Source organism: Miscanthus floridulus, chromosome 7, assembly GCF_019320115.1.
Source record: "Miscanthus floridulus cultivar M001 chromosome 7, ASM1932011v1, whole genome shotgun sequence".
Lineage (NCBI taxonomy): Eukaryota > Viridiplantae > Streptophyta > Magnoliopsida > Poales > Poaceae > Miscanthus > Miscanthus floridulus.
The window spans coordinates 9,832,204-9,859,059 of record NC_089586.1 but is presented as its reverse complement, the minus strand read 5'-3'; the positions used below and the strand labels follow the sequence as shown (position 1 = coordinate 9,859,059).

Sequence of the window (26,856 nt, the reverse complement as noted above, 5' to 3'; positions counted from 1 at the left end):
AGGCCCGATCTTCCGAGAGGTAGCCGGTAAGTTCGATTTGTGGAGATCTCGACGTTGGCGATCCGGCTTCAAATCAGACACGATTCGAACCCTGCAACCGTTACACCACCGCTCCGTTGGTTATCAACCAAGCGCAACTTGATTGACCTTGCCAAGAAGGCTTTTCCTGCAAGCGAATCGAAGAGCACAAGCAAGAAGGTAAAACACGCAATCTGAAATTGCAAATATGAATGACGCGAATATCAATAGAGGGTTCAAGAACTCGGTTCCAAAGGACTAATCGACACAGTGGAGGAGATCAAGAACGGGGGTCCTGGATCACTGTTAAAGGATTTGTCACCACAGTTACAATGAACGATTCAGTTTCTCGAGGGAAAACTAAACTCTAAACAAAACCCAATTGTGTAGCAGCGGCGGCGGCTGTGTTTATAGTCTAAGACTCGACCTAGGGTTGGGGACGGCTAGGGGTTGGGCGCCCACAACTTGGGCTTAAGGCCCGACACGATACATGGCCAAGTTGGCCCAAATAGGTGACGCAGCACCTTGTCGTGGTCACACAGAATGATCCACGGACCTTCTGGAGCTGGGACCAGATCCAAAACGACGGCATCGTCGTCCCCTTTCCAACGCATCCAAGAACGGCCCGTTTCGATGTCGTATGAGGAAGTTATGACCAAAACAGTAACGACGTGTCTGCTGAATCCGAGGACGACGTGGCAGCTGAGTTGGAAACGAATTACAACTTGGGGAAGACCATGGCGTCGGTGTGTCCAGCGTGGCTATGTCCTCATCATCCTCCCCTTCTCGAATTGGAGTCGTCCTCGACTCCATCTTGGCGATGTCCTCATTATCCCCTCCTTGTAGAATTGGAGTCGTCCTCGACTCCATCCCATCATCAGCGAACTCCTGCAAAAGGTTAGTAACAGCAGGCAATGCACCAGACATAAAAGGATGACAAAACATAGTATAACATGGTGTATCAGGATTATCACATAACTTAGCAGTAGCAGGAGTTGTAGCAAGAAAAGCACCTCCTTTTAACTTAATCCCATTATTTTTAGCAATGTCTGTTGGAGGTTTATTTTTGATCTCATTAGCATGTTTAATAATATCCGTAGGAGACAAAGGCAGCAATGTAATTTTCTTATCCTTATGTATGATAGTGTATGTATTAGTTCTACCATGGTGTAAGGCATCATTATCAAATTCCCATGGGCGACCTAACAAAATGGAACAAGCTTGCATAGGGACAACATCAAAATCAGCAGTATCATGATAAGAGCCTGTGAAAAAGCTAATGCGTGCTGCTTTAGTTACCTTAGTCTTACCACTATTATTGAACCACTGAAGTTTATATGGATACGAATGTTGTCGTGTGGTCAAGCCAAGCTTGTCAACCAAATCTGAACTCACCAAGTTGTTGCAACTCCCGCTATCAATGATAGTGAGAACACGACAACCCTGCACAATGAGATACATGTGGAACAAATTGTGGCGTTGGATCTTCATCTCTTCTTCATGACCCACACGTGTACTCAACACACGCTGCACAAGAAGGCTAGGGTAGTCCGCGGCAGCAGCCACAGAGTCAATGGTGATGGCCTCCTTGTTATGATCGCCCTCGATGGGATCTGCATCAATGTTAGCAGCAAGGGCTAAATCATCTTCAACATCACTAGCACTTACATATCCATCCTCGGTAGCAATGAAAGCGCGACGACTGGGGCATTCCTTCATGACATGTCCCATGCCTTTGCATCGGTGGCAAATGATTTTAGAGCTGGACGAGGAGGAGCTAGTAGAAGCACCCGGAGTGCCACCTTTCTTCAGCTGTGGAAACTGCATATTAGACAATTTACTTACCCCGGAAGAAAATGGAGGTGTAGATGGCTGTGGTGCAACAGGAAGCTTGGGCATCTCCGGCTCGGAACGCTGCTGAAAATTCCTCCCATTGTTAGACCTGAGAGGCTGGTGTTGTTTGCGTCCCTGTACTTCTCGTTCGGCCTTAATAGCAAGATGATACAATTGGGAAAAATTGCGCCATTCTTTGTAATCAAGTATGTTCTGTATATCATGGTTTAAACCACCAAAAAATCTAGCACTAGCATCATCATCATCTTCATTTATACCACAACGTGCTAAACCAATAAGCAATTCTTGATAGTATGCTTCTACTCCTTTATCACCTTGTTTTAAAGTTTGTAGTTTCAAACGTAAATCACGTTGGTAATAAGGAGGAACAAAACGAGATTTCATACGTTGCTTTAAAACATTCCAAGTTTGAGGCACAGCAGCAGCATTATTGGCATTGCAAAGATCACTCCACCAGAACAAAGCAAAATTAGTAAACTCACTGGTAGCAAGTCTAACTCTATGCTCAGCAGGAACATTATGAGAATCAAATTTTTGTTAAACAGCAAGCTCCCAATCTAAATATGCCTCTGGATCAACATTACCAGCAAAAGGTGGTAGACTAAATTTAATTTTAGCAAAAGGGTCATTATTACCATGATTATTACCTGCCATACCGCGACGATTGAAGTTGAGGCGGCGACGGGCACCACCGTCAGCATACGCATCTTCATCACCAGCATCTTCATCATTAGCACGATAAGGTGGAGGGCGTTGCTCAAGCTGTTCAATGCGGGTGACCAGATTGTTCACGTTGCGCGTCAGCTCGGTCATAAGATTGCGTTGTTCAGTCATGAACGTTGCAAGCTCGCCCTTGGACACGCACTCATTGAAGTCCGTCGGAGTTCCTGCCATGGTTAGAAGATAGAAAAAGACAACACCAAAGTATTATCCCTATCAACTAAAAGGAAACAAGTGGTGGTGGTGAAAGTGGAATGCAAAATCACAAGCGGCTTACCACCGTCTTGCCTGTATTCTTACCAACGCCAAACAGGAGCAAAACCAAAGTGGCGAAGCAATCTGTTGTTGAGCGTGGGTAACAGTTGCAAGATGAACCTGTGCTGACAGAAGAATATGTGGAGCTATGGGTAGGCACACAATATGACAGCAAGGATTAGCAATTAACGAGTGCAGAGTAGCGATTGTTCAATCTGGATCCAAAGTACAAATCACAGTTGCTGGCTAAGACGTGTCGAGACGTAGCGCAACAAGGTGAAAACAAAGAACGATCGAAAGAACTCACAGAACAAGCAAATAGCCCGGATTTCTCCTTTTTCCTGAATTTTTCCCGGATTTTCCCAAAAGGCACTAGTAGGAAACAAACTTTTTTTTTTACTATTTTTTTTATACTTTTCTCTGAACAAGGATCACAAAAGATGCAACCACAAAAATTGGCACCTACAACTGAGGTGGGATGTGGTCTACAGAAATTCAGCACGTTCTCTGAAAAGCGTGCAAAAACTTTGACAAATTTTTTTCTATATTTTCCCGAATTTTTTTGGCAATTTTGATGAAACCAAACAGGGCAAAGCCCAGTTTGGGTCGGGTCCAAATGGTGTCAAGAAGCTGCACAAAAAATTTCAGATTTTTCTGATAAACGAGCGAAAAGTTATGCCTGTTTTACCGAAGGTATCTCAAGGTATGTTTTCCGGGAGACACAACACGGCGGCGGCAGTTAGGGCAAAGCGTCTCTAAACTCTAACACCGATCACAGCAGTAGGTGTTCGCCTGATGATGTAAGGAGGGCTGCGATGCAGGCAAAATAAGAGCGGCTGGCAACCTATCTAGGGTTTGCGCGGCGGCGAGAAGTTACACAAGGCGGCTAGCGGGGCAAGTCGAGTAATGTGGTGGCTTCGACTTGTTGTTTGGGAACGGTGGATGGGATAGCGACGGAAAACAAAATCACAGCAACGAGCGATTGAACTACGACCACGAACACAATCCTAAACCAGCAACAAGACTCGACCACGGACACAAACTCAACAACACGAATCTGAAACGAAATTGCAAAGGCACAAAGGGCGATAGGACAGCGGAAATTGAAATATTTTTGGGCTTTTTGTGGACTCTAGGTAATGAACAAATATGAATCTAAGGCAAACGAGATTATACCTCACGGTAAACCTGAAATATCTGATACCAATTGATGAGTACAGGCCCGATCTTCCGAGAGGTAGCCGATAAGTTCGATTTGTGGAGATCTCAACGTTGGCGATCCAGCTTCAAATCAGACACGATTCGAACCCTGCAACCGTTACACCACCGCTCCGTTGGTTATCAACCAAGCACAACTTGATTGACCTCACCAAGAAGGCTTTTCCTGCAAGCGAATCGAAGAGCACAAGCAAGAAGGTAAAACACGCAATCTGAAATTGCAAATATGAATGACGCGAATATCAATAGAGGGTTCAAGAACTCGGTTCCAAAGGACTAATCGACACAGTGGAGGAGATCAAGAACGGGGGTCCTGGATCACTGTAAAAGGATTTGTCACCACAGTTACAATGAATGATTCAGTTTCTCGAGGGAAAACTAAACTCTAAACAAAACCCAATTGTGTAGCAGCGGCGGCGGCTGTGTTTATAGTCTAAGACTCGACCTAGGGTTGGGGACGGCTAGGGGTTGGGCGCCCACAACTTGGGCTTAAGGCCCGACACGATACATGGCCAAGTTGGCCCAAATAGGTGATGCAGCACCTTGCCGTGGTCACACAGAATGATCCACGGACCTTCTGGAGCTGGGACCAGATCCAAAACGACGGCATCGTCGTCCCCTTTCCAACGCATCCAAGAACGGCCCGTTTCGATGACGTATGAGGAAGTTATGACCGAAACAGTAACGACGTGTCTGCTGAATCCGAGGACGACGTGGCAGCTGAGTTGGAAACGAATTGCAACTTGGGGAAGACCATGGCGTCGGTGTGTCCAGCGTGGCGATGTCCTCATCATATACATCCACAATGACTCAGAGTTGGTCCTCAACAAGTCATGAAGGAGTCCTCTTGCAAGAGCCCTCTCATGGCAGCATACTACCAGGAGGTGCGCAAGCTCAAGGATAAGTTCCAAGAGATCGAACAACATCATGTCCCCCAAAAGGACAATGATGATGCCGATTTCCTTGCAAAATTGGCTGCCAGGCGAGTTCCATCTCTAGATGGGATCTTTATCAATGATCTCTATGAGCCGTCTGCCCACATTCTAGAGGACTTGAACCAGACGCACTCTAGCACCAAACTGGCACATGGAGGCCCTGACCATGTGCTTAGGGGCTCCAACCTTGGTGCCTCCATGGCAACGTCACCCACCGACATCGCCATGGTGGCACTCGATTAGGTTGACTAGAGAGCACCATTGCTCACCTACCTCCTCGAGGAGGTTCTCCCACTAGAAAGGACTGAAGCACGATGAATCACTCGGCGTACCAAGACATTCATTGCCATCGATGACAAATTCTACAAACAGAGACCATCCGAAGTACTCATGAAGTGCATCCTGACCGACCAAGGGAAATAGCTTCTATTGGTTTGGTGTTCCTAACTATATCATCACCAACCATGGAACAAACTTCACCAAGAAAAAGTTCCTAGACTTCTATGATGTATATGGCATCAGGATCGATTGGGCCTCAGTCGAACATCCGTGTACTAATGGTCAGGTCGAATGGGCCCATGGCATGGTCCTCCAAGGACTGAAGCCCTGCATCTTCGACCGACTCAATAAGTATGTCGGGCGATGGGTTGCAGTGGTCCTAGTGATCCTCTAGAGCTTGAGAATGACCCTGAACTAATCCACTGGGTTCACATCTTTCTTCCTGGCCTACAGGGCTAAAGCAGTGTTGCCCTCTGACCTCGACCATGGTGCCCCAAGAGTGAAGGCCTTCGACCAAGACCGAGCCATGGAGGCTTAGCAGGACGCGATTGACCTACTTGAGGAGGCTCATGAGATGACCGTAATCCGCTCCGCTAGCTACCAGCAAACTCTCCATAGGTACCATGAAAGAAAAATTAGGGGGAGGATCCTCGAGGTCGGTGATCTCGTGCTCCAGAGAACCCAGTCTACCAAAGAGAAACATAAACTCTCTCCACCATGGGAAGGACCCTACATGGTGACCGAGGTGATCCGATTGAGAATCCTACATGCTGAAGGATGACAATGGCAATGTTCTCACCAACACATGGAACATCGAACAGTTATGTCATTTCTTCCCCTAAAGCTTGGTCTTACCATTTTTCTTTCCATTCAACGTTTGCTCCTATAGCACCCTAGCCCGAGCACTCTCGACCTGGGTTGCTCAGGGGCTCCACCGAGGTGCGATATCACCCTCCTTTTTTACTATCATATAGTAATACTTTTTCGCCCAAACGAAAGGGTGTCGCCCAAACTAAAGGGCATTCCATTCCTCTGATTACCCTATGTAACTTATGTTTTAACCTCCCGACCGATCACACTCTGCCATGACCTATGGTTATGAGCAGCTGAGCCTCACGGGCCATGGCCAGGTTCTTAAGGTTGCAACCTATAGGTCAATGGGCAGGTGCAAAAAAGAAAGGACAAGAAACTAAGCTATGCGAGGGTAAAAACAAGGGCAGATGGGACAAGCTTCCCCTCACGAGTGATTTCATCACAAAATGAACTCAAAATATTTACGAATGTAAAACTGTTCACAGAGAGGCTTCCCCATGAACTCGTCTTTTACATGAACTGACTATTTCTACTCTAAACTCTATTATGGTCGTCTGACGGCATCGACTGATGGTACTATCGATGAGGACGAAGGCAGCTCACTTCTAAACAGGATGACATTTGGCTCTGTTGGGGGTAGGACGACACTCGCCTTTGACCCAGTCTCCACTCCCTCCATAGGCAGGACAACATCTTCTCGGTGCACGTCTTCAACCACGCTCGAACGGTGAGCCTCCATCACCCACTGCGCGGTGACCTGCTCAGTGACCATCTGTGCATATGGCACCAAACTCTCCCCCAGTGCATGGATTTCAACCGCGCTCCACCCGTCGGTGTATCCTCTATAGATGGTCGTGAAGTCTAGATCGGGGTGGTGGGTCACCACCGAAGTCAGCACCCCTGATGTCCCATAGAACATGTCGTTAGAGATGAGCGCCCGAACTTTGTTCAAGACCTTGGCCAGCTGGACGGCGGCCGTCCTAATGCTCGGTCCCAACCTAAACACCTTAGAGACGACCACCTGTGCGACATTATGAATCTGGTCAAGCTCTCCCTTGAGAGCATGTCACTCCTCAAGGGACTAGGCTAGCACCTCCATGCCCCGATAGACCGCTGCTTTGACCATCTCTAGCTCTTGCTTCAAAGAGCTAATTTTCCACCTAGTTCTAGAAAAAGACGACAAGTTCAGAAGCAAAGAAAAGGAAAAACCAAGGCATCAACCGGAGGTGGAACAAATATATACCAAGGCAGGCGCTTTCAAGGATGGAGAGTCCTTCCTCTTGCTGGGTCACCCTCTCGAGCAGTCAAGTGTTTGACTCCTCTGCCCTAAGCACCTACCCCTAGAGCGTGACCACTTCTTGTTTAGCATTCGACCAGGCCTTTCGCTCCATCTCTAGAGCCTCTAAGGACTTATGAAGCACCACCTCGGTCTCCACCAGGTGGACCTTCACCATGTTGAGTACCTGCTCGGCAGCAATTGCTCGCTCGACCGCATGTAGCTCCGCAGCTCGTGCTCCCATCACCTCGGCCGCTCGATCTTGGGACTCACAAGGGGTGGATTCTAGCTAGTGCCTGAGCTTGTCAACCTACCGTGATGTTGTTGCTTCCTGCTCCATCCGACCGTGTTCCTCCCAAAGAAATCAGGACTTATGGATCGACATCTTCTCTAGATCCTATGAGACAAGAAGCAGGCATGCTAAGACAACCATTGAAAGGCCAAGGAGTCAAGGATAACACCAAAAACATAGAGAACTTACATCTACAACGCATGGCAGGTCGACTGTCACCGCTTGATGGATGAGCTCAACCCGCTCCAAGGCCTCCTTAAGCCTCGCCTTGGTAAGGGCGAGATCGGACTCCATCAATAGCCCTCTCTCCCCGAGCAGAAGCTAGAGCTTCGCCTCCTCCTCGTCATGAAGGATGAACTAGGCCTTTCTTGGCTCACCGAGGCAAGGCCACACCAGCTCATGGGTCACCCCCAACCCGCTAGAAGATCTAGCCATCATAGTATCATGCGACGATAGGATCATCATCAGCTCCCAGGATGGCAGGATGGCCAGCGGCTCCACCCTAGTGTCTTCCTCACCGAAGAAGGAGATCTCCACCACCTAGACTCCATGGCCTGCCAGTGGATGCACTACCTCTGGCCTAGCCGTGGCTCCTCTAGACCCCTCTAGCTCTAACCAGGTGGGCAAACCATGCACTCCTCCACCGAGAGAGGCAGGGAGCCCGGTTTCTCCCCTCTCCTCCTCCACAGCCATTGGGGGTGAGACCACAAGGGTCACCACTAACCCAACCTCCACCATCACCATGGGGATCGCTGCCATCACTGTCACCACTATTGCCGTCGTGCTCGCAACCGGCCGGGAAGACGCAACCCCCAGTAAGGAAGGTTGCGCCACCGCCAGCCTCCTTCCTCCGCCACTCGTTGCGACCCACTGTAGGCTAGGTCTCCACTCTTCTTGCATGGGAGACTCCCAATCCTACTAGCCCCTAGCTACTATCAAACAAGCATAGGCTAGTCACACTCAAAAACTATACTATGAGAACAGGAGGGAGCATGAATGCTTACCTAGACAAAAGCGGTAGAACCCTAAAGCCCCAACCAGCTGATGGCAAGCCGACCAGACAAGGACCGCTCGTGGGTCGTGACCCGCGCCCCCTCATATCGACTGAGGTAGGAGCTGACCCGGCTAATCCCTGATCGGTCAATGAATGGCCATGACCTCCAGCTCATGGCAAACCCACCAAAGTAGCTGACGGAGCGTCTCTCCGTTGGGGGTCGTGCACACATGCTGACTCCAAAGATGCAGGGGAACGATCATGTCCCCTCAACCAACCGACATGGTCCACCACATCGAAGCAAGGGGTCGTGGAGCCAACGATGCCTCCAAAGGGCATGGCAACTACGCCTGCTTCGCCTCTCATTCAAGGGCGGTGTCTTCGCTCATGGTGCGCTTCCTTGACTCAGGAACATCATCACGTGTCTCCGTATCTCACCCTCCATTGATGGATGTAGCCATTGGCTCACAATGCTCCACCAAGGTCATGACAATGCCCCTATCTCCTTTGTCCTTGGAGGCACTCGCATCGCCACCTATCTCCGTGGGCTCCTCTGACTCAAGCTCTACCTCCACGTCGCTCTAGCTCTCACCCTCCTGGACCCACCGGCTGATCTCCTTCTCCTTTTCGAACCTCCTCTAGGCCTTCTTGGCTCTCTTCTTCTTCTTGGCAAGCATTGCCTCCCTCTAGGCAGCTTGTCGCACTACGCCTTCTGGCCCCCTCGAAAGATGCGGTCAGGATTTATAGCCCAAGAGTCCCTTTGAAATGGACAACTCAAAATCAATCAAAACATCAAAACAAGGAGGATAAGGTCACAAAAAAGTGGGCATACTAGATTGGATAGATTCACGGCATGAAAGAGGTTCAGGCGTTCCATCGAGGGAGTCTTTATCCCTTAGTTGCAGCAACCGATCGAGTTGACTCCAGACTTCATCCTTTGGCAACTCCTCCGACGACGCATGGTTGGGATTCATCAGGTCAATGTATTCCCACATCAGCCACATTCTTTCCACCAATGGGGCGACCCGACAATGGAAGAAGGTGTGGAAGACCCGCAACCCATTGAGGCCATGCTGCACAAGCCTCTAAAGCTCTGTCTCAAAGACCTCTAGCTTGTTCTACCGACCGAAGGGGCCCCACGACTAGCTTTCCCTCCTCTTCGGCCTTCTTCCAGTGAACATCGGGAATGGTGCTTCCGTCGGGTTCCTAAAGTAGAACCATTCACTATGCCACCCCTAGTTGGAGTCATAGGGGGAGTATGTAGGGTAGGAGGTCGATGGCTTTGGCTTCTACAAAGCGAATCCCCCAATCGGTGCGATTCTGGGTGGCTTTCCCTTGGATAGGGCTCGCCCGCTGAAGATCCGCTAGAGGTCCATGTGTGACCCCATCCTGATTAAGGCCTCATAGACAGTGACGAAGCCGGCAATGTGCAGCACCCCAATTGGGTTGAGGTGCTGTAGCTCTAGGCCCCACTCGTTGAGGAGCCCGCGCAAGAACCAGTGCGTGGGATACCCAAGCCCGCGCTCATGGAAGGCGAGGAAGGAGATGACCTTGTCGCCTAGGGTTGCAGAACAACTTCTCCTAGTGTAGGAGCCCTCCAATGTGCCACCTCCTTTGATGGGAGAAGCCCCTTCTCGATAAAGGCGGCCAACACCTCCTCATCCACGTTGGATAGCCTCCACTTCAACATTACGCCTTGGATTCACAAACAAATCTATGAGTTCTCCTCTCCCTCATTTTACCCTCTCTCCTAGAAACCGCCACGGCGCACGAATGGGCTTAGCAAAAAGGAGGAAGGAGAAGAGGAAGCAGTTCGAGAAAGGTGAAAGAATGGGAGGAAAACCGTCTCCCTTCCCCCTATTTAAGGCGGAGAGGCATGCGATGGGATGCGCCCTGCCCGACGAAACATCGCCTAGTTAATGGGATGTGGCCTAGGTAGGGCCCACCACTACCACAACACGGGCATGGGAAACAAGGTGCAACCGCACGCAAAAACCCCTCCACCTTCCTAGGAAGGGACTAGAGGGGCCCACCAATGTGATCCCCATCGAGGAGAGAACAACCGGTCACCCAGGTCGATCACATAACCTGGGTGGCTGATGAGAGATAGGTAAGGAGCAGTGGGATGCCCCATGCGGGTTATGCCGACTCCTTCACGAACAACGGGCCCAGGTTCCATTTAGACATATCCGATAAAGAGCTCCCGAACCCGTCACATGAGCCACCGAGGTAACTTTACCAAAACCTCTTTTTGTTTTCTGGTGCATGATCATTCATTCATCCATTTTCATGATGCATTCATACATTCATCCCAGACATTCAAGCATTGCATATGCAATTGTTGCATCACAATGCTTTGCATTGCGTCATGAAGCGGTAGTCGCCTCATTCGATATGAGCGACGACCAACTAGGGTTCGAAGGCTGGCCCACGAAGGGCTCAAGGACGCCTCGTGTCAAACAGAGCTAGGGGAGAAAAGCGTAGATGAGCCCTAGCAGCCCTCGCTTGATCCACTCCAAAGTGGATAGGGTCATCTTGACCTTCTTGTTCGATCCTAACCTCGAGCCATGCCCACAGAATCTCCATCGAGGGGAGGCCAGCGGGCCACCTAAGTCGGTCTCTAGAATGGCTCAGGCATCTGTCGGGAGGCAGGTTAAGGAGCAGTGGAATGCCACATGAGGGCTATGCTGACCCTATTACGAATGATGGACCCGGATTCCACTCGAACGTACCCGTTATTAAGCTCACTGAGTGCGTCACTCGAGCCATCGAGGCAAGCGATGTTAGCTCAACCCCTTTGGTTGTGGAAACCATAGACGGGGTAACACACAAAACTAGACTAACCCCTTGGCCATGCCCGACACTTGGGTTGGTGACTCCGTCTCACTCGACCACTCGGCCGCGCTCGATGCTTGGGTCAGCGCTCGACACCTGGGTTGGCGCTCCATCTCGCTCGACCCCTCGGTCACACCCGATGCTTGGGTCAGCACTCGACACTTGGGTTGGTGACTCCATCTCACCCGACCCCTTAGCCACGCCCGATGCTTGGGTTGGCACTCTGCCTCACTCGACCTGTTGGCCACGCTCTGCCATGCCTCGACACTTGGGTTGGTGACTCCATCTCACCCGACCCCTTGGCTGTGCTCGATGCTTGGGTTGGCGCCCGACACTTGGGTTGGTGACTCCGTCTCGCTCGACCCCTCAGCCGGGCCTGATGCTTGGGTCGGCGCTCGACGCTTTGGGTTGGCGCTCCGCCTCACCTGACCCCTTAGCCATGCTCTATCATGCCTTAACACTTGGGTTGGTGACTCTATCTCACCTGACCCCTTGGCTGTGCTCGACGCTTGGGTCGGTGCTCGACACTTGGGTTTGCGACTCTGTCTCACCTGACCCCTCGGTCGTGCCCGACGCTTAGGTCGGTGCCCGACGCTTTAGGTTGGTGCTCCACCTCACCTGACCCCTCAACCACGATCCACCACGCCCTGACACATGGGTTGGTGACTCCGTCTTGTCTAACCCCTCGACCACGCTTGACACCTGGGTTGGTGCTCCATCTCACCCAACCCCTCAGCCGTGCCCAACACCTAGGTTGGTGACTCCATCTCGCCTGACCCCTCTGCCATGCCCGACGCCTGGGTTGGCACTCTGTCTCGCTTGACAGCGACTCATGATCTTACGCCCACCAGGTGCGCTCGTAAAAACAAGTGTAAAACAACCCCTTCATGACTTAACAGAAGTCCCAAAAGGGTTCGGGGGCTTCTGTTGGGTTCATAAACCCAGGGTCCCTAATGGGTCCGCTTCCTAGCAAAAACTTGGCCCAGCAGATGGCGTGGCCACAATGCACACCTCCTGGGCTAGCCTAGTTACCTAACGACCGACCGGGAAAACAATCCGGTCTCTGACCAGAAGGCCTGGCCAAAGTGGGGACATAGTCTGACTCTGACCTCCTTTTCTGACCAGGGATATGCTGGACCTCCGCTCATGATTCTTCCTCGACTGACATGGTCGGAGCTGACAAGGAACAACCGACCGGGGGCGCCTGCTCGGTGAGGACCCAAGGATCAGACAAAGCAGATAAGGTAAGACACTCAAGTCAACCGCAATACTGAGGACCGTACCCTGCCATACCCTGTGCACCTGTAGGATGCTGCCACCAGGCCATGCCAGAAATGCACAATGCAACCTTCCAGGCATGTCAGAACCCAAACAGTGTTGTGCGCACCGACATTTGCCTTACAGTATTGTAGGCGCCGACATTTACCATACCAGGCGAACACGGTAAAGCCTGCCACATGCATCTAAACATCAACAGTAGTGTGGGCGCCGACATTTGTCTCGTACCCGACAGCGTGGGCAACAAGACTAGGTAGCACATGTACACATTCTCTCTTTCTCTAAACTTGTAAGAGCCCATCCCCTTCGACTATAAAAGGGGATGAGCTCTCTTGTAAAAAGGGATCGCATGATTTAGATGCTCTCTCTAGATCTAGCTCTAGAGAACCTGAGCATTCGAACAGCTCCACAGCTCTAGAACTCAGCAGCTACACAGAGCATATGCTTTAATACTCAGTGCATATTAGAGCACCTGTCACTCTTAGCCACTTGGTTTAGAGTCCGATCGGGCCTCTAACACCCCCCTTCTCATTCCATACTTGTTTGTAACTCCACAGCAAACTTTGAGCACCTAGGCTCAGGAATAAAGTCACCAACCGACTGAAACTAGATGTAGGGTATGTTGTCAGAACTAGTATAAATCATCTATCATTGAGTGTTAGGCCACATCCGATCACAACGCAAGGTAAAACTATAAATATTTACTTGTTGGTCACTTTTTGCACCGACAGCTTGACTCATGTGATTCCGTCTGTGCCAATTAACGACCGTACCGTTGTTGGGCGCTTCTGACAAGATTGAACGCATGCCTATCACTTAGTTGGCCGAATAACTTGTTTCGATCGTGAAGCCGAGTAGCTCAACTCAGGTTGGGCCCTGCTCTGTTAGAGTGCGCACTCTGGATGGTAGTAAGAACATGCAGGGAGCCAGACATGAGCCCAAGGGTAGGCTGGGCCTAAACGTCCTGGCAACTGGTTGTCCCTAATTGTGCGATGCTGGGCGAACCCATGAAATGTGGACCTGAGTTGTACCAAAGGTGACCTAAGGTGACTGTTGATATGGTCTCTCTGGGTTTGTGTTAGGAATAAATTCCTAGCTGGATGAAATTGATTTGAATCGCCGTCTCTCTCGGACAGTAAGAAACTTGGCTAGTACCAACATCACAGTAATTGTGGTATGCAACATGATGGTTCGGTTGAACATGGAATTACTACACCAGCTATGGTTACTATTGTATGCTACTAAATGATATACTACATGTTTGGCATAGGTTAGTTGCTAATCTAGAGATGAATAGCTATAATTAACTTGGTGACCAAATATTAATTGTACAACTGAGTTAGTCACTTTTATGCAAAATGTTGTCAAGCTATCTCTACGTATAAAGCCTTGCATAATCCTTGGAGTCACTTTGTTTTTAGTTTATAATGGGTAAGTCTAGCTGAGTACCTTCTCATACTCAGGGTTTTATTCTCATTGTTGTAGATGGTACAGTTTATCATGGCTATTGCAAGAACTGCTTCTGTCCCGCCGTGGATGAGGAGTGAGCCCTGGGCAGGCATCTCTTATTAATCCTTCTTATATGCTTTTGTGGGAGTGTGATCACAAACTGGCACTATGTATTTGAACTATGATGGCAGATGTTAGTTTCAAACTTTAATTTGCTTCTGCTACTATTTATTGAACCTGGTTTGTAATAACCTTAATTCTTACTCTGATGAATGAACTGTATTTTTTAATCTTATGTATCATGTGACATGTATATTGAATCATGTACGATCTTGGTTGTATGTTGATGGTTAATCGAGATCCATCGTGGTACTCGACGGACTACCGGGTTTATATGGGCTCAAGTGTGACAGTGCGACCGCTTGCGGGCTGCCATTGTACTTGTGCTCTTATAAATTGGTCGGTTCTGCTACAATCTTCTCCACCTAGTCACATGACTCCATGTCATGTCTCATATGTAATTGAGCTCCATCATCACATGTATGAACGTTGCAACATATCCAAGCCATTTCCACCTCCATGGCATAGGTTGCTCACATTAATGTACATATGGACTAATCATATGTGTATCTCACATAAACACATATTAGTCCACCTAGGTTATCACTCAATTACCAAAACCAAACAAGGACCTTTCACCTGGACTTTCCTAGCTCAGTTGGTTAGGTTCCTTGTGGTGGAACCTGCTCAACCTGGTTCAAGCCCTTGACTTGGCACGGGTACGGTGCTCACATTTTTCTAGAATTATTTTAGGATTTAACGGCGTTGTACTTTCAGTGGTAGGCAACGTTCCTGTCAACAGCGAGGCGCCTGTGGTGACTTTGTCAATCTCGAGATGTGCTGTCATAGACTTTTAGAGTTGCTCATAGGGATAGGGTTTGCGTACGTGTGTTCATAGGGGGTGAGTGTGCGTGCATGTTGAGCGTCTATGTCTGTACTTGTGTAATTCACAAAAAACATTGCTATTGCCATTTCATCGAACACATGCAACGTCCAGCAGCTGCACATAGCAGGGCACCACAATGAAGGAGACAACGCGAGTGGCATGGCGAACACGAACGTGCCCACCTCGGTCTCGCGATGCCGGCGGGACGCCAGCTGGGATTGGATGTACGCTATTAGGGACGAGCTCCCATTCCTCCCGTGTGGCTAGGACCACTATAGCAAGATGTGTATACTCTATGAGCATACAATGCTTCTAGGATTTTTATGGCAAGACAATAGAGGTAAATTTGTCATTACTGTTGGAGTAACAGATACACTAGGAAAATACTTGCTAGGAAGAAGAGAGCTCTTAATGGAGAGCTTCTAGAATCAGAGAGCTCATAATGGAGAAGAGATACACTAGAAAGATACTTGCTAGGCAGTGGGTAGATGGAATACTCCCTAATGTGATCAAGGATCTCAACTTGATCAGCAATAACCTCAAAGTGGTGAAGGTAACTGTTAGTGATGTTGATATTGCAGAAGTGACCATCTTGGATGATTGGAATAATATAAGAGCATATAGTTGACTTGCATAACCATAAATGCTCCTGCAGGGAGTGTCAGGTGACAAGGAAGCCCTACAAACATGTTTTGGCATGGATTCTGTCCAATGAAGGGGTAAAAATTGAAGATTTTGTCCATGACTACTACCCAGTGGCTAGGTTCAAGGCAACCTATGAGGATAGAATTGTACCTATCCCAGATAGGACACAGTGGCCTACTGTGGAACTTGGATTCAAAGTGTATCCACCCTTGTTGGGCAGAGGAGCAGAAAGACCAAAGGTTCAAAGGCAGAGAGGATGCTTAGAGAAAAGAGCATGGCCACTATGCAAAAACTTGCAAACTAGCAGAGATTGGAGAAGATGGTGAGAGAGCTCCACCTAGTAACAAGGCTAACAAAAGGTACCTTTCTATCCACTAAATATGTCTCACCTATTTTCACTTCACAATATGTAATGTTACCTTGACAATGTAGGAAAGAAGCTCCAATAGATGAAGCGGGTCCCTCCCAAGCCAAGAAAAAGAAAGTTGAGAAGAAGAAGGGAACCCCAAAGAAGAAGAATACGCCCATCAAGAAGAAGCTTAAGAAGGTTACAACCAACCCACCTACTACTACTGTTAGTAGCATCAGGAGGCTGGTCTATGAAGACTAGAGCTTGTCAGCAGCTTTTGATCTACTTTTGTAATAAAAATTACAACTTGTATGCTGGTATGGTCTGCTTTTGTGAGAACCTTGTAGTTGGTATGTTGCTATTTTGGTTGTTGGTATGCTGGAACCTTGTAGTTCGTATGCTGCTATATTGTTGCTAGAACCTTGTAGTTAGTGAAAAGGTACCTTGTAGTTGGTATGTTGGAACCTGGAATGTTAATTTAAGAACTTATATGTTGTTGCTCAGTTCTGTCAATAAAATAGCTGACATGGTCTAAGTTTGTCATTCCAACATGTGATGGCCAGTATGGCATATATATGTTACATGTTCTACATTTCAATTTCTCATGGCCTATATGGCATATATCTCTGTTAGCTAACCGAAGATGTGAACCGATTGAACGGAAGACAAGATGTTATTTGATTCAACAGAACACATTTCATTTCAATTTAATTTTAGGGTAAAATACAACCACATAGACACACAATAGCTAACCCCTCACACATTAGCTGACTAACACACACATTATCTATTCACTTCCCCACATACAAGCAACCATAACACTATTCAGGACACCTACAAAGGTCACAAAAACTGAAGAATCGAGCACAATCTGCTTCGGCTCAACGGGTTGTAGCTTTAGTTTCCAAAGTTCAGCTACAATACTATCCAATGTTTGCTTCACCTCTTACAATTCTTCCTTCAATTCATCATATTAGTCATCTGATGCCTCCTTCTAGGTCTGCAACCGGCATTCCTGTGCTTCCAAGGCCTCATACGTCAACTTAGAGCGAATGAAATCATAGGTAGTAGGATCACCCTACACTCAAAATACAGCAATCAAAGTAGCATCAAGAGACACAGTGAGGACAACAATGTCTAGAATCCTAACCTTTATGTTGTACGGACACTTGACAAACCACTCGTCCTTCGTCGTCGGCTGCTTGCTCTGCAAGCCTGGGCAAAATACCCGATACCCATTACCCGTACCCGAATTACCCGAACCCGGACCCGAATTACCCGAACCCGAGGTACCCAATCCCAAATTTGGATAGCGATTTTGATTACCCGAAATTAGTTTGGGTAATTCGGGTAATATCCCCTGGTACCCAAACTACCCGAACTACCCAAAGATTTGTTTTTGTCTTTGTATTTATCATGTGTTGTTAGCTGAACCATTTAACTTATCACTTTATTAGAATATAATTCTCTCTATTTGAATGAGTGACTGTAATATATTATTCTCTACAAATTGCTATTGAAATTCTATACAAATTGCTGCTGAAATTATGTATAGATCGCTACTGAAATTTAGTGTAGTTTGTTGTTTTCTGTAAATTTGGGTATATCGGGTAATACCCGAACCCGAACCCGAATTATCGGGTACCCGAATTTGCGGGTAGTGTTTTTTCGGGAGTAATATCGGGTAGCAATTTTCATTACCCGAATTCTGAATTACCCGAATTACCCGACCCGAAAAAATCGGGTAACCCGAACGCCCAGGCTTATTGCTCTGGATCCGGACCAAAGGAACATGGCAAAAGGTACACTCCCTTCTGCCGCTGGCTGTTGCGCTCGAGCCCGTCGAAGTTAGCTTCATCGGGCTTCCAGTCTGCTTTCCCAGCCATGGCTTCAAAAGCTCGGCACGGCCACGGAGCAGAGCCTCGAAACCGCCAGCAGCACCAGCGGGCGCGGGATCTGGGAGGAGAGCTCGGGTGCTGGCGCTGGCTCAAGGACGCAGGCGCCTAGGGTTAGGGTACCGCCGCCGCTGCCGTCGGGAGGAAGAGAGACAGAGTGAGGGAGAGGAAGAAGAGAGTGAGAGCTGGGGCCACGGTCGCAGGCCTCCTTTCACAATTTGGACGGAGGCAAAAATATGACCACCGGGAAAGACGAACAATAGGCATACGCCTGCCAGTGGGCCTATGCAGCTGAAAAACGTAGAAAGTGGCATTACTTAGGGAAACATGAAATTATAATGGTCAGAATAGGCGAATACAGATCTCCAAACTCTTCTCAGAATTCATTTCCCTAATGCCAGGAGAGAGGGGCCGAGCTCACAGGCCAGGAAATTAAACAGGCGCGCTTGCAGCCCACGGGCTCGGCCAGGCCGACGGCCAGCAATCAAACACGCCCTTCAGTTCTCAGCGGAGCTGTCGCCCGTCGGATGCAGCGAACGGCAGATTGGATACCGGCTGCACCTAGCACCCCAACCCCATCCCTAGTCCGGCGAAACCCCAGATACGAACTCTCAACTGCGAAAAGAGACCGGCGATCCAGATACGAGATGGTGCAGATGCAACAAGTCCTCTCACGTTCGATGCATCGTCTCCTCAGAAGCTCCAACATCCCCACCTCTCCTTCCTCGATGCACCACCGCCTGGCCTCTATCTCTCAACCTCTCCTCTCTTTCATGGCATCAGGTACAGCTCGCTGGTGGCCATCATCGCTTGCGCGACCTACCCATCGTGTTTCCCGGTGAGTTTTCTTCTTCTCTCATGCTAAAGCTTGTGCCTTTGGTCGGTTGCTATATATATAGATTGGGATCTGGATTCTGACAGCCCAAGTTTGTGTTTTTATTTAACGTTCTTTTGCTGATTTTGAAGGCGTATGTGGGGAAACCTTCCCGTTAATCTCTTACATGACTATAAAAGCAGAGACTTGAATCGACTTCAGGCTTAGATATATCACATTAAGATTTAAATCCTGATTGATCTGTACCATCTTATTCACATCGGATGCTGAAATTGGCTTTTTATGCTCTTTTTTATTGTGATAGATTTCCTCATGGATGTCGCAACATGGCCAGCAGCACTGGAGTCAAAAGCGTGGACTTGGGTAAAACAGAGAGGCGACAGCTCAACCCTTCCACCAATGATTTTATTATTCCCCTGGGCAAGGGCTCTGCTATCACCCAAGGCATGAACAAAGTAGAGGACATTGACAGTACCAATAAGGTCATTACTCGTTATAGCCATTTTCCTCCTGCCAATAGTGCAGAAGATGAGAAGAGGGGAACTATGAATGCCATTTCTGGTGATGAAGATACTTGTAGGACAGCCTTGGAGGTCATAGATAGCAAGCCTGATGCTGATGCAGCAGGAGGAACTGTGGGCATAACTGGTTATGAGCTGAGGAGTAATGATAATGATAAACAGTGCCGGGCTGCACCGGTCCCTGATTACTCCAATGATGATGATGATGATGTACCCCCTATGCTTATATTACATTATAGCAGCCATCGTGATGGTTCTATATACAGGGACATCGATAATTGCTGGAAAAGAGACTTTGGTATTACTAACCGTAATGAGAGTAAGTGATCAATCTCTTTTCCTGTTTTTATTTGTTAGTAGGGGATTTTTCAAGCTACAGCATAAACATATGCATTCTCTCTTGAAATCTCGATGCTATTTTTGCTTTACTTTGTTTACTTTTATTGACCGATGATGATGGCGATGCGTTGTCATATAAAGGGAAAATCTTGTGAAGTGATTTCATTGCTTGGTGTTTGCAAAAGTAGGACCATCGTGCCTTTAGCAAATTGCAGCTTGCGCCATTGGCCGTTGTCATTGTCTGCCCTTGCCAGTCCTCCGTTCCTTGCCCCTAGCCCACCTGACCCTGGGTGTCATTTTGGATTTTTTTTAACACTTTTTGTAAACTAATTTTAAATTTAATACTATTTTTTTTTAAACTAACACTTTTGGCCGCGCCTATTGCCATGGCGCGGTGAAATGCTTTTGCCGCGCCATGCATGGTGACGCGGTAGGAGGCTGACGTGGCGAAGACTGGGGCCGCTGACCGGTGATGTGGCAGGGTACCGTAGTAGGGTCTACCGCACCACCGATCTTGACGCGGCAGTGACTCTCCACGGCGCATGGCGCGGCAGTACCTGGACGGTTTAATCGGAACTTTCCGCGTCGATAGTGAGAGTTACTCTACGTATTGCTTGACGTAAAACCAATGGTGGATTTGTTTCTGTCTTTTGTTGAATCTTTTTCACGGTTGAATAGAAAATTTGATAAGCCAATGATTTTTTCTGTCTTTCATAATACGGTTAACCACCATGTTAACTAATCGATTACGAAAAATTAGATCGAATTTTGCGGTTCTTTTTTCTGCAGTATCTTGACGTGACATGGGCGTAAAAGAGGTTCAAGAATCCGTTTTTTTTTATAAGGGCTAAAAATGAATCGCTTATTTTTTTGGCTTTTTGGCCCCATCGGCAGCGACGCGACCATGGACCCCGGCTTCCTCGACCCCTCGCGCAAGACGTCGGCCACCGGCGTCGAGATACGTTGGGACTGCCGGTTCCTGAACTAGTTGCTACTTAATCTCGCCGGCAGTGCTGTCGCGACGCATTGAAACGAATATGAGGCAAATAAATGCAGTTCATGTACAAGTTGACAAGCTGCCACATAAAGTTTTTATTGGTTTGACATAAGTTCGACATAACATAACCAACTAAGCCTGCAAGTTTCGGACGCCAATATTCATTCGACCTAACAAACTAAGACTCAGGAGTGTAAGGATCCCTCGGACGCCTCTGTCTCTTCGGATTTGTTGGCAACACATTGGGAGTGTAGCCAATGTCGGTGTGGTCGCGTTGATGGTGCGTACGGCTCGTACCCTGCAAGTATATGATATGCACGATTACTTATAATCTTTATGATCGTTAGTTCATGAAGCCTACGTATTTAAAGAAACTACCTTTGTTAGTACCTGTGAGGCTCCTTGAGTACTAAACGGGACACCACCTAGCTGAGACATGCCGATCTTGTCCTGCGGTCAATCGTCCCACTGGTCGTGCTGTCTGCGGAAGCCCGGGGGGTCGTCGTCCTCGTCGTCCTTGGTTACAGGGTCCTTCCCAGCGCTATGATGTGGTGGTGTACGCACTGCGGAAGTGGCACCTGTCACCAGCTGAGAAGAGCCGGCTGGTGTCCTCAAAGAGGCTGAAGACGTGTCACCCAACCGCGCCGGGAGTGTCGGTTCCACATAAGGCGTGTCCATGCAGCTCAGCTTTTGAGCTAGCTTCCTGCAGCTCTTCTTCACCTTCTACATAAATAGAAGTTAAAGTTAGTGCATTTCTCAAACGCATATACACTAAAGAAACATTTTTGGAACGGACAAGTTTATGTTTATCTCCATAAAAGCCTCGAGAACGTCTGGCCCCTGCCCTCTAGACTCGTGAAGTAGGAACGCTTCTTCGTTGGACATCCTTGACAATTGTGTCGCCTGGGTACAGAAACGCGGTTGGACAGTTTTAGTACACATACTTAATACCAAAAGGATAACAAATTATACCATTCAAGTATATTACCACGTATCTTTGAAGCGGGGCTCTCTGTAGCTATGTCCTCCCTAGTGGCAACGTCATACACATCTTCCTTCGAGTCCTCTTCAATCGCCTCTTCAGTGTACGGGGGCTTGATATATGTCCTCGTAGACCTGTGAAGCCACCGTAGGTACTCGTCGAAGATGTGCTGGTCGTGTGGAGGACCCACATGGACCGGCTACCGTTCCTTGGTCTTCCATAAGTGGATGTGCGTATTGTGTGTCATGCGCCAATCATTGGTCTTGTACCTCTTCCTGCGGTCATACCTGTAACAAAACGATGTTAGTTGTACCACACACCCCTCTGAATTGTAGCTTTATTATTAATCGATAACGCACCCGTGCAATCCTTGGTTGGTGGAGTAAAGCGGTGGTGGGCAGCCTGTCATTCTTCCAAACTGTCTACAGACCCTAATGGGCAAGTGAATCTCGACCACGTGAAAGAAAATAAGAGGGACGTTACAGCGATACTCGTCTGACTTGTCCCTAGTGATAGGACTAAGATAGTACTGAAGCTCCGGAGCATCTCAAGGACACCAATGCACCTGAACATTTCGTAATTGAGTTAGGTTGTGATATAGTGTACATCGAACAAGACACATGTATGATAGTAAAGAGAGCGTAACCTGGTGCTGTGTCAGGACGTCGAGACCATCCGTTTATTCCCTGTACTTGCGCCTCGCATTCTCTTTAACTAACTCTGCTTCCGTCCAGATATACAGAGCTGTAGGGAGTGTATCCTGCCCGTTCCATTGCTGTATTGAACACGATAATGAATTAGCCATTAATAATCTCATCATATGTAACTGCCTCGAAGAATATAATGAACCGAAGTACTTACCGGTAAATCAGTATTAAGTGGCCTCCCAACGGGCCATCGTTCCCAACACCAAACCTGGAGTAGGTAGGAGCACCCCTCAAGGTTCGCATACCCTGAGGTGCGACGGCAGTCAACGCATAGCTGTCGATATGTCCATACCAGGACTGTGCTGCCCCAGCTATACGCCGCTATATTCTCCCATGGCTGGCGTAGTATGTCAAGGAAGATCCAGCTGATGGTGTTGCCCGAGGCGTCTAGAAAGAGGAAAGCACCAAGGAAGTGCCAGAGCCACACTCTAACGAACCTGTCAATCTGAGCCTCCTCAGCCTATGGGTCCAAGTAATCAAAGCGCTCTGTGATCCAAGACGATGAAACTCCAGAACTTTTCCTAAAATTCACCAAAGAAAATGAGACCCGATGGCTGTAGAAAAGTAATGCAAGTATTAAATAAGCTTGAATTGCTCACTTATTTTTCTTTGAAACCTCGTCGTCCGGTGGAAGAAAGCCGGTGAAATGAGCCACCAGCTCCCTCCAGTGATCGTTGTCAACTATACCCGTCACTGAAAGTCCTCCCAACCGAAGGCCAAAGATAGCCTTCACGTCCTGCATGGTCAAGGTCATCTCGCCGCAAGATAGGTGGAACGTGTGGGTCTCAGGCCTCCACCTATTATAAAAATAGAATGACTGTTAGTTGACTCAAATTTATTATAAGAATGTTTACGTACAAAGAAGACACTCGCACCTGTCTACAGCTGTAGTAAGTAGTGTTGGGTTAAGGGGCGGAAGACCGTAGTTGACAACACGGACAAGCTCGAGGAAGTCGGCACGTCGTACATACGGCGCGTAACGCTCGTCCCATCGGTGCGCCCTGGTGTGTGTGCGGGGCCTCAAAGGAGGCAATGTCACCTCTACGTCGGTGTCACTCAAGATGTGTGCTCGGTGCTGGTCGTCGTACTCCACCTTAAGAATGGGATACAACGGGTGCTGCGTGGGAGGGGTCATCCTGTTATAAATTGATAAACAAATGGTTAGAGTATTTAAATTAACAATATTCAAATTAACATTACGTAGCATTGTAAAATTTGAAAATCCCTAAACCCAAAATCCTAACTAACAGTTACCTAAACCCTAAATCAATCCCTAAACCCAAAATCCTAACTAACAGTAACCTAAACCCTAACTACCTAACCAAACCTTAACTATCCTAAATCACTAACAAATTCTAAATCACCATCCTAACAAATTCTAAATCACTATCCTAAATCACTAACAAATCCTAACAAATTCACTAACCTAACTATCCTAAATCACTAACCCTAACTAAAATAACAATCATAATAACATGAAATCAAGAGAGCCTACCTTGATTTGAGCGGGCGGCCGGCGGCCGTGACGCGCCGGCGTTCGTGGCGCGGCCAGAGTGGGCGGGCGCGGCGGGCGCATGCGGGCGCGGGCGGGCGGCTCGGGGGCAGGGGCGGCTCGCGGGCGATATTTATCTGATCCTGCCGTGCCATGCGCCATGGCGCGTCACTGCCGCGCCAAGATCAGTGGCGCGACAGAGCCTGCCACGTCACCGGTCAGCGGCCCCGGTCTTCGCCACGTCAGGCACCAGCATTTTGCCGCGCTATGGCAATAGACGCGGCCAAAAGTGTTAGTTTTGAAGAAAAAAATCAATATTAAATTTAAAACAAAAAGTGTTAAAAAATCGTCATTTTCTGTCCTCGTGTCTCTCCTGCGAGCTCAACTCACATAAAGGTTCTTCAGCAGGATGCACCATTCGCAAAAGAACAATCAAGGGAACGAAATTCCTACTCAAAAGAACATAGATAGTTTCCAGACCATGGAATTCTCAAGCGGCATGTTTACTTTCCGTATAGCAAACATTTTTAATGTTTTAATTTCTGATTCTAATACTACTTATGTTTTTCTGTGAAGCTCCGTTGGAGGCAATGAGGTTTTCACACTCCACAGATTGCATCATCCGTGATGGAATTTGCAAACACACAGCGTGGAACATGCTGCAAATTTTCTCATTGAGGTTGGCTAAAATTCCTGTAGAGCATGGCTCAGTGGAGCTTTATGGATACATAGCAGCGCGGGATGCCCTGGATTCATTACTTAATTATTTCATCAATGTTAGCAGGGATGATCCCATCATAGTGAAACAGGTGTGCACATCTACACATTTCTGCAATTATTTCAGGAGAAAATTTTGTATTTGGCCCTAAAAATAATGCTCCTTTTTTATTTGGCATCGAAACTGAAAATCTTTCCTATATGTCCTGAACTCGAGTTTTTCTTTCCTATTTGACACTTCCGTCAGTTTGGGTGGTTAACGGTGTCAAGTCCTATGTGAAAAATCTGTTTTACCCCTAGAGTTTTTTACTAGTCCTGGCATTCCATGGTTAATATTGTTATCTTTTATGGCATTCCATGGTTAATATTGCTATCTTTTATGAATGTAGCAATATTAACCATGGAATACCAGGACTAGTAAAAAACTCTATGGGTAAAACGGACTTTTCACATAGGACTTGACACCGTTAACAACCCAAACTGACGGAAGTGTCAAATAGGAAAGAAAAACTCGAGTTCAGGACATATAGGAAAGATTTTTAGTTTTAATATCAAATAAGAAAGGAACATTATTTTTAGGGTCAAATACAAAATTTTCTCTTATTTCAGTGTCTTGATATCGCATCATGAGAGCAGCTGCTGGCATGACCCGATCTGCCAACAGCACGGCATGTGGATAGTACCGGGCTGGAACGGTTTTGAGCCCATGGGTTCTTATTGGGGCATGAGAAAATCTGGTCCACGACAGCAAGCCACTACTGTACCAAGTCTTGTATTGTAAAATAGTTACTTACCATTAAAATCTATCTGGTAATTTTTAAACAATCATATAGTCCAAACAAAAAGCAAGTAGAATAGTTCTTGACTCTTGGTTGCTACCAAGTAAACCTCACAAAATTGATTCCATTTGTTTGTAAGCATATGAGCATACATAGCAATGTGTTCATCACTACAATCTTATCTCTTTCATTTATTACAAGCTTATTTAATTAATTATTTGTAGCATCCAAAACAAAACCAAATAAATAACGGGGGCTGATTTTCCTCTCTTAACACCTTATGTATTTTGTAACCATTTGGTTTGATACGTGACAAAATATCTTGGTCATCAATTACAAAACATGCCTTTATAACTATCCAAAGTTTAGATGTTTCTTACTTTTATTATTTGATTCTGTAGGGTTCCCTGATCTACATGTCTGGCCCTAAGCGGGGGATCCTACACCTCGATGCTACAGTAATCGAATATGATATGAAGATCAAGACAGGCAAACATGAAAATGAAGATCTGCAGCTGATCGATGGTGTATCAACTGTAGATTCCGCAGACACATGGGACTGTCACCCGTTCACAGATCGCATCCATGGTGATTGTGGCGCAATTGACGTAACAGCTGCATGTATTTACTATGCAGTTGAGGCGACTGTAGAAGTTGCCATATTACAAGTGCAAGGCAGTTTCAATATGCGTCTCAGTTGTTTTACCAGTGGGATGCATCAAGAAATCCGGCTCTTCAATGGTGCTATTGGTGAGCCATGTGGCTTAAAGAGGTTTGTGGTTGCTGTACATGTGGATGCTCACATAGTTTTGAAGTTCAAGCTAGACGCAGGCTCGTGCCTCCATCGCTGTTCCTTCAAGGCGAACAGGCATGGGCATGACAATCAAGAGATAAAGACTGATTTTGCATTAATCGCAGTGAAGGTGACTTGGTCTACTATATGGTGATTGGCCCAACAGCCTCAGATTGGACTGTCAAAAAAGAAAGTTGAGTGAGGGGGCCAAGAGTAGACTTAAGTTGAGGTTTAGAGTTGTGAGCCTGTGGCGGCAACCAAACTCTTTGCTAAAAATATTACAGTTGCCTAGATTTAGGTCTAGCAACTTTGGGTTGTAATCAAACTGGTGTAATAATTAAAAGTTTGAGCTTTCTACATCTGCATACGCATATGTACGGTTCAGCGGTCATGCATGCTCCGATATTTTCTTAAAAAAGGTTGATTGCGAAGTGCTTGATATGCTACTTGAGGAAATTGTTCATACGTTGCTACATACTCTTGGTCCTAAGATAAATCAATTTCTAGAATTATACTAAGTCAAACTATTATTTTAATTTTGACTAACTTTGAATTAACCTAAATCAATTATTATTTTAAGTTTGACTAGCTTTATAGAGAAAAGTATATTTAATGGTGTATCAAATGACAATGTTTAGGTATC

The 26,856-nt window shown here is 47.3% G+C and overlaps 2 protein-coding genes across 2 annotated transcripts in view; one reads left to right on the top strand and one right to left on the bottom strand.

Moving 5' to 3' along the window:
* The window catches only part of LOC136462531 (ribose-phosphate pyrophosphokinase 1, chloroplastic), a 100,912-nt gene that overhangs the window by 18,505 nt on the left and 55,551 nt on the right, over window positions 1-26,856 (bottom strand). The gene's annotated exons all lie outside the window — the stretch shown is intronic.
* On the top strand, window positions 18,601-26,576 carry LOC136462530 (uncharacterized). Its single transcript, XM_066461627.1, has 4 exons — window positions 18,601-18,889; window positions 19,191-19,726; window positions 24,501-24,733; window positions 25,822-26,576. The coding sequence occupies exons 1-4, from the start codon at window positions 18,699-18,701 to the stop codon at window positions 26,365-26,367; spliced, it is 1,506 nt and encodes a 501-aa protein (XP_066317724.1). The 5' UTR covers window positions 18,601-18,698; the 3' UTR covers window positions 26,368-26,576.

Bases quoted from the DNA above. Each gene is read 5' to 3' on its own strand.
- LOC136462530 (XM_066461627.1), top strand. From the start codon at position 18,699: ATGGTGCAGATGCAACAAGTCCTCTCACGTTCGATGCATCGTCTCCTC. The intron at 18,890-19,190 runs GTGAGTTTTCTT...TTATTGTGATAG, and splicing joins CCTACCCATCGTGTTTCCCG to ATTTCCTCATGGATGTCGCA. The intron at 24,734-25,821 runs GTGTGCACATCT...TTGATTCTGTAG, and splicing joins ATCCCATCATAGTGAAACAG to GGTTCCCTGATCTACATGTC.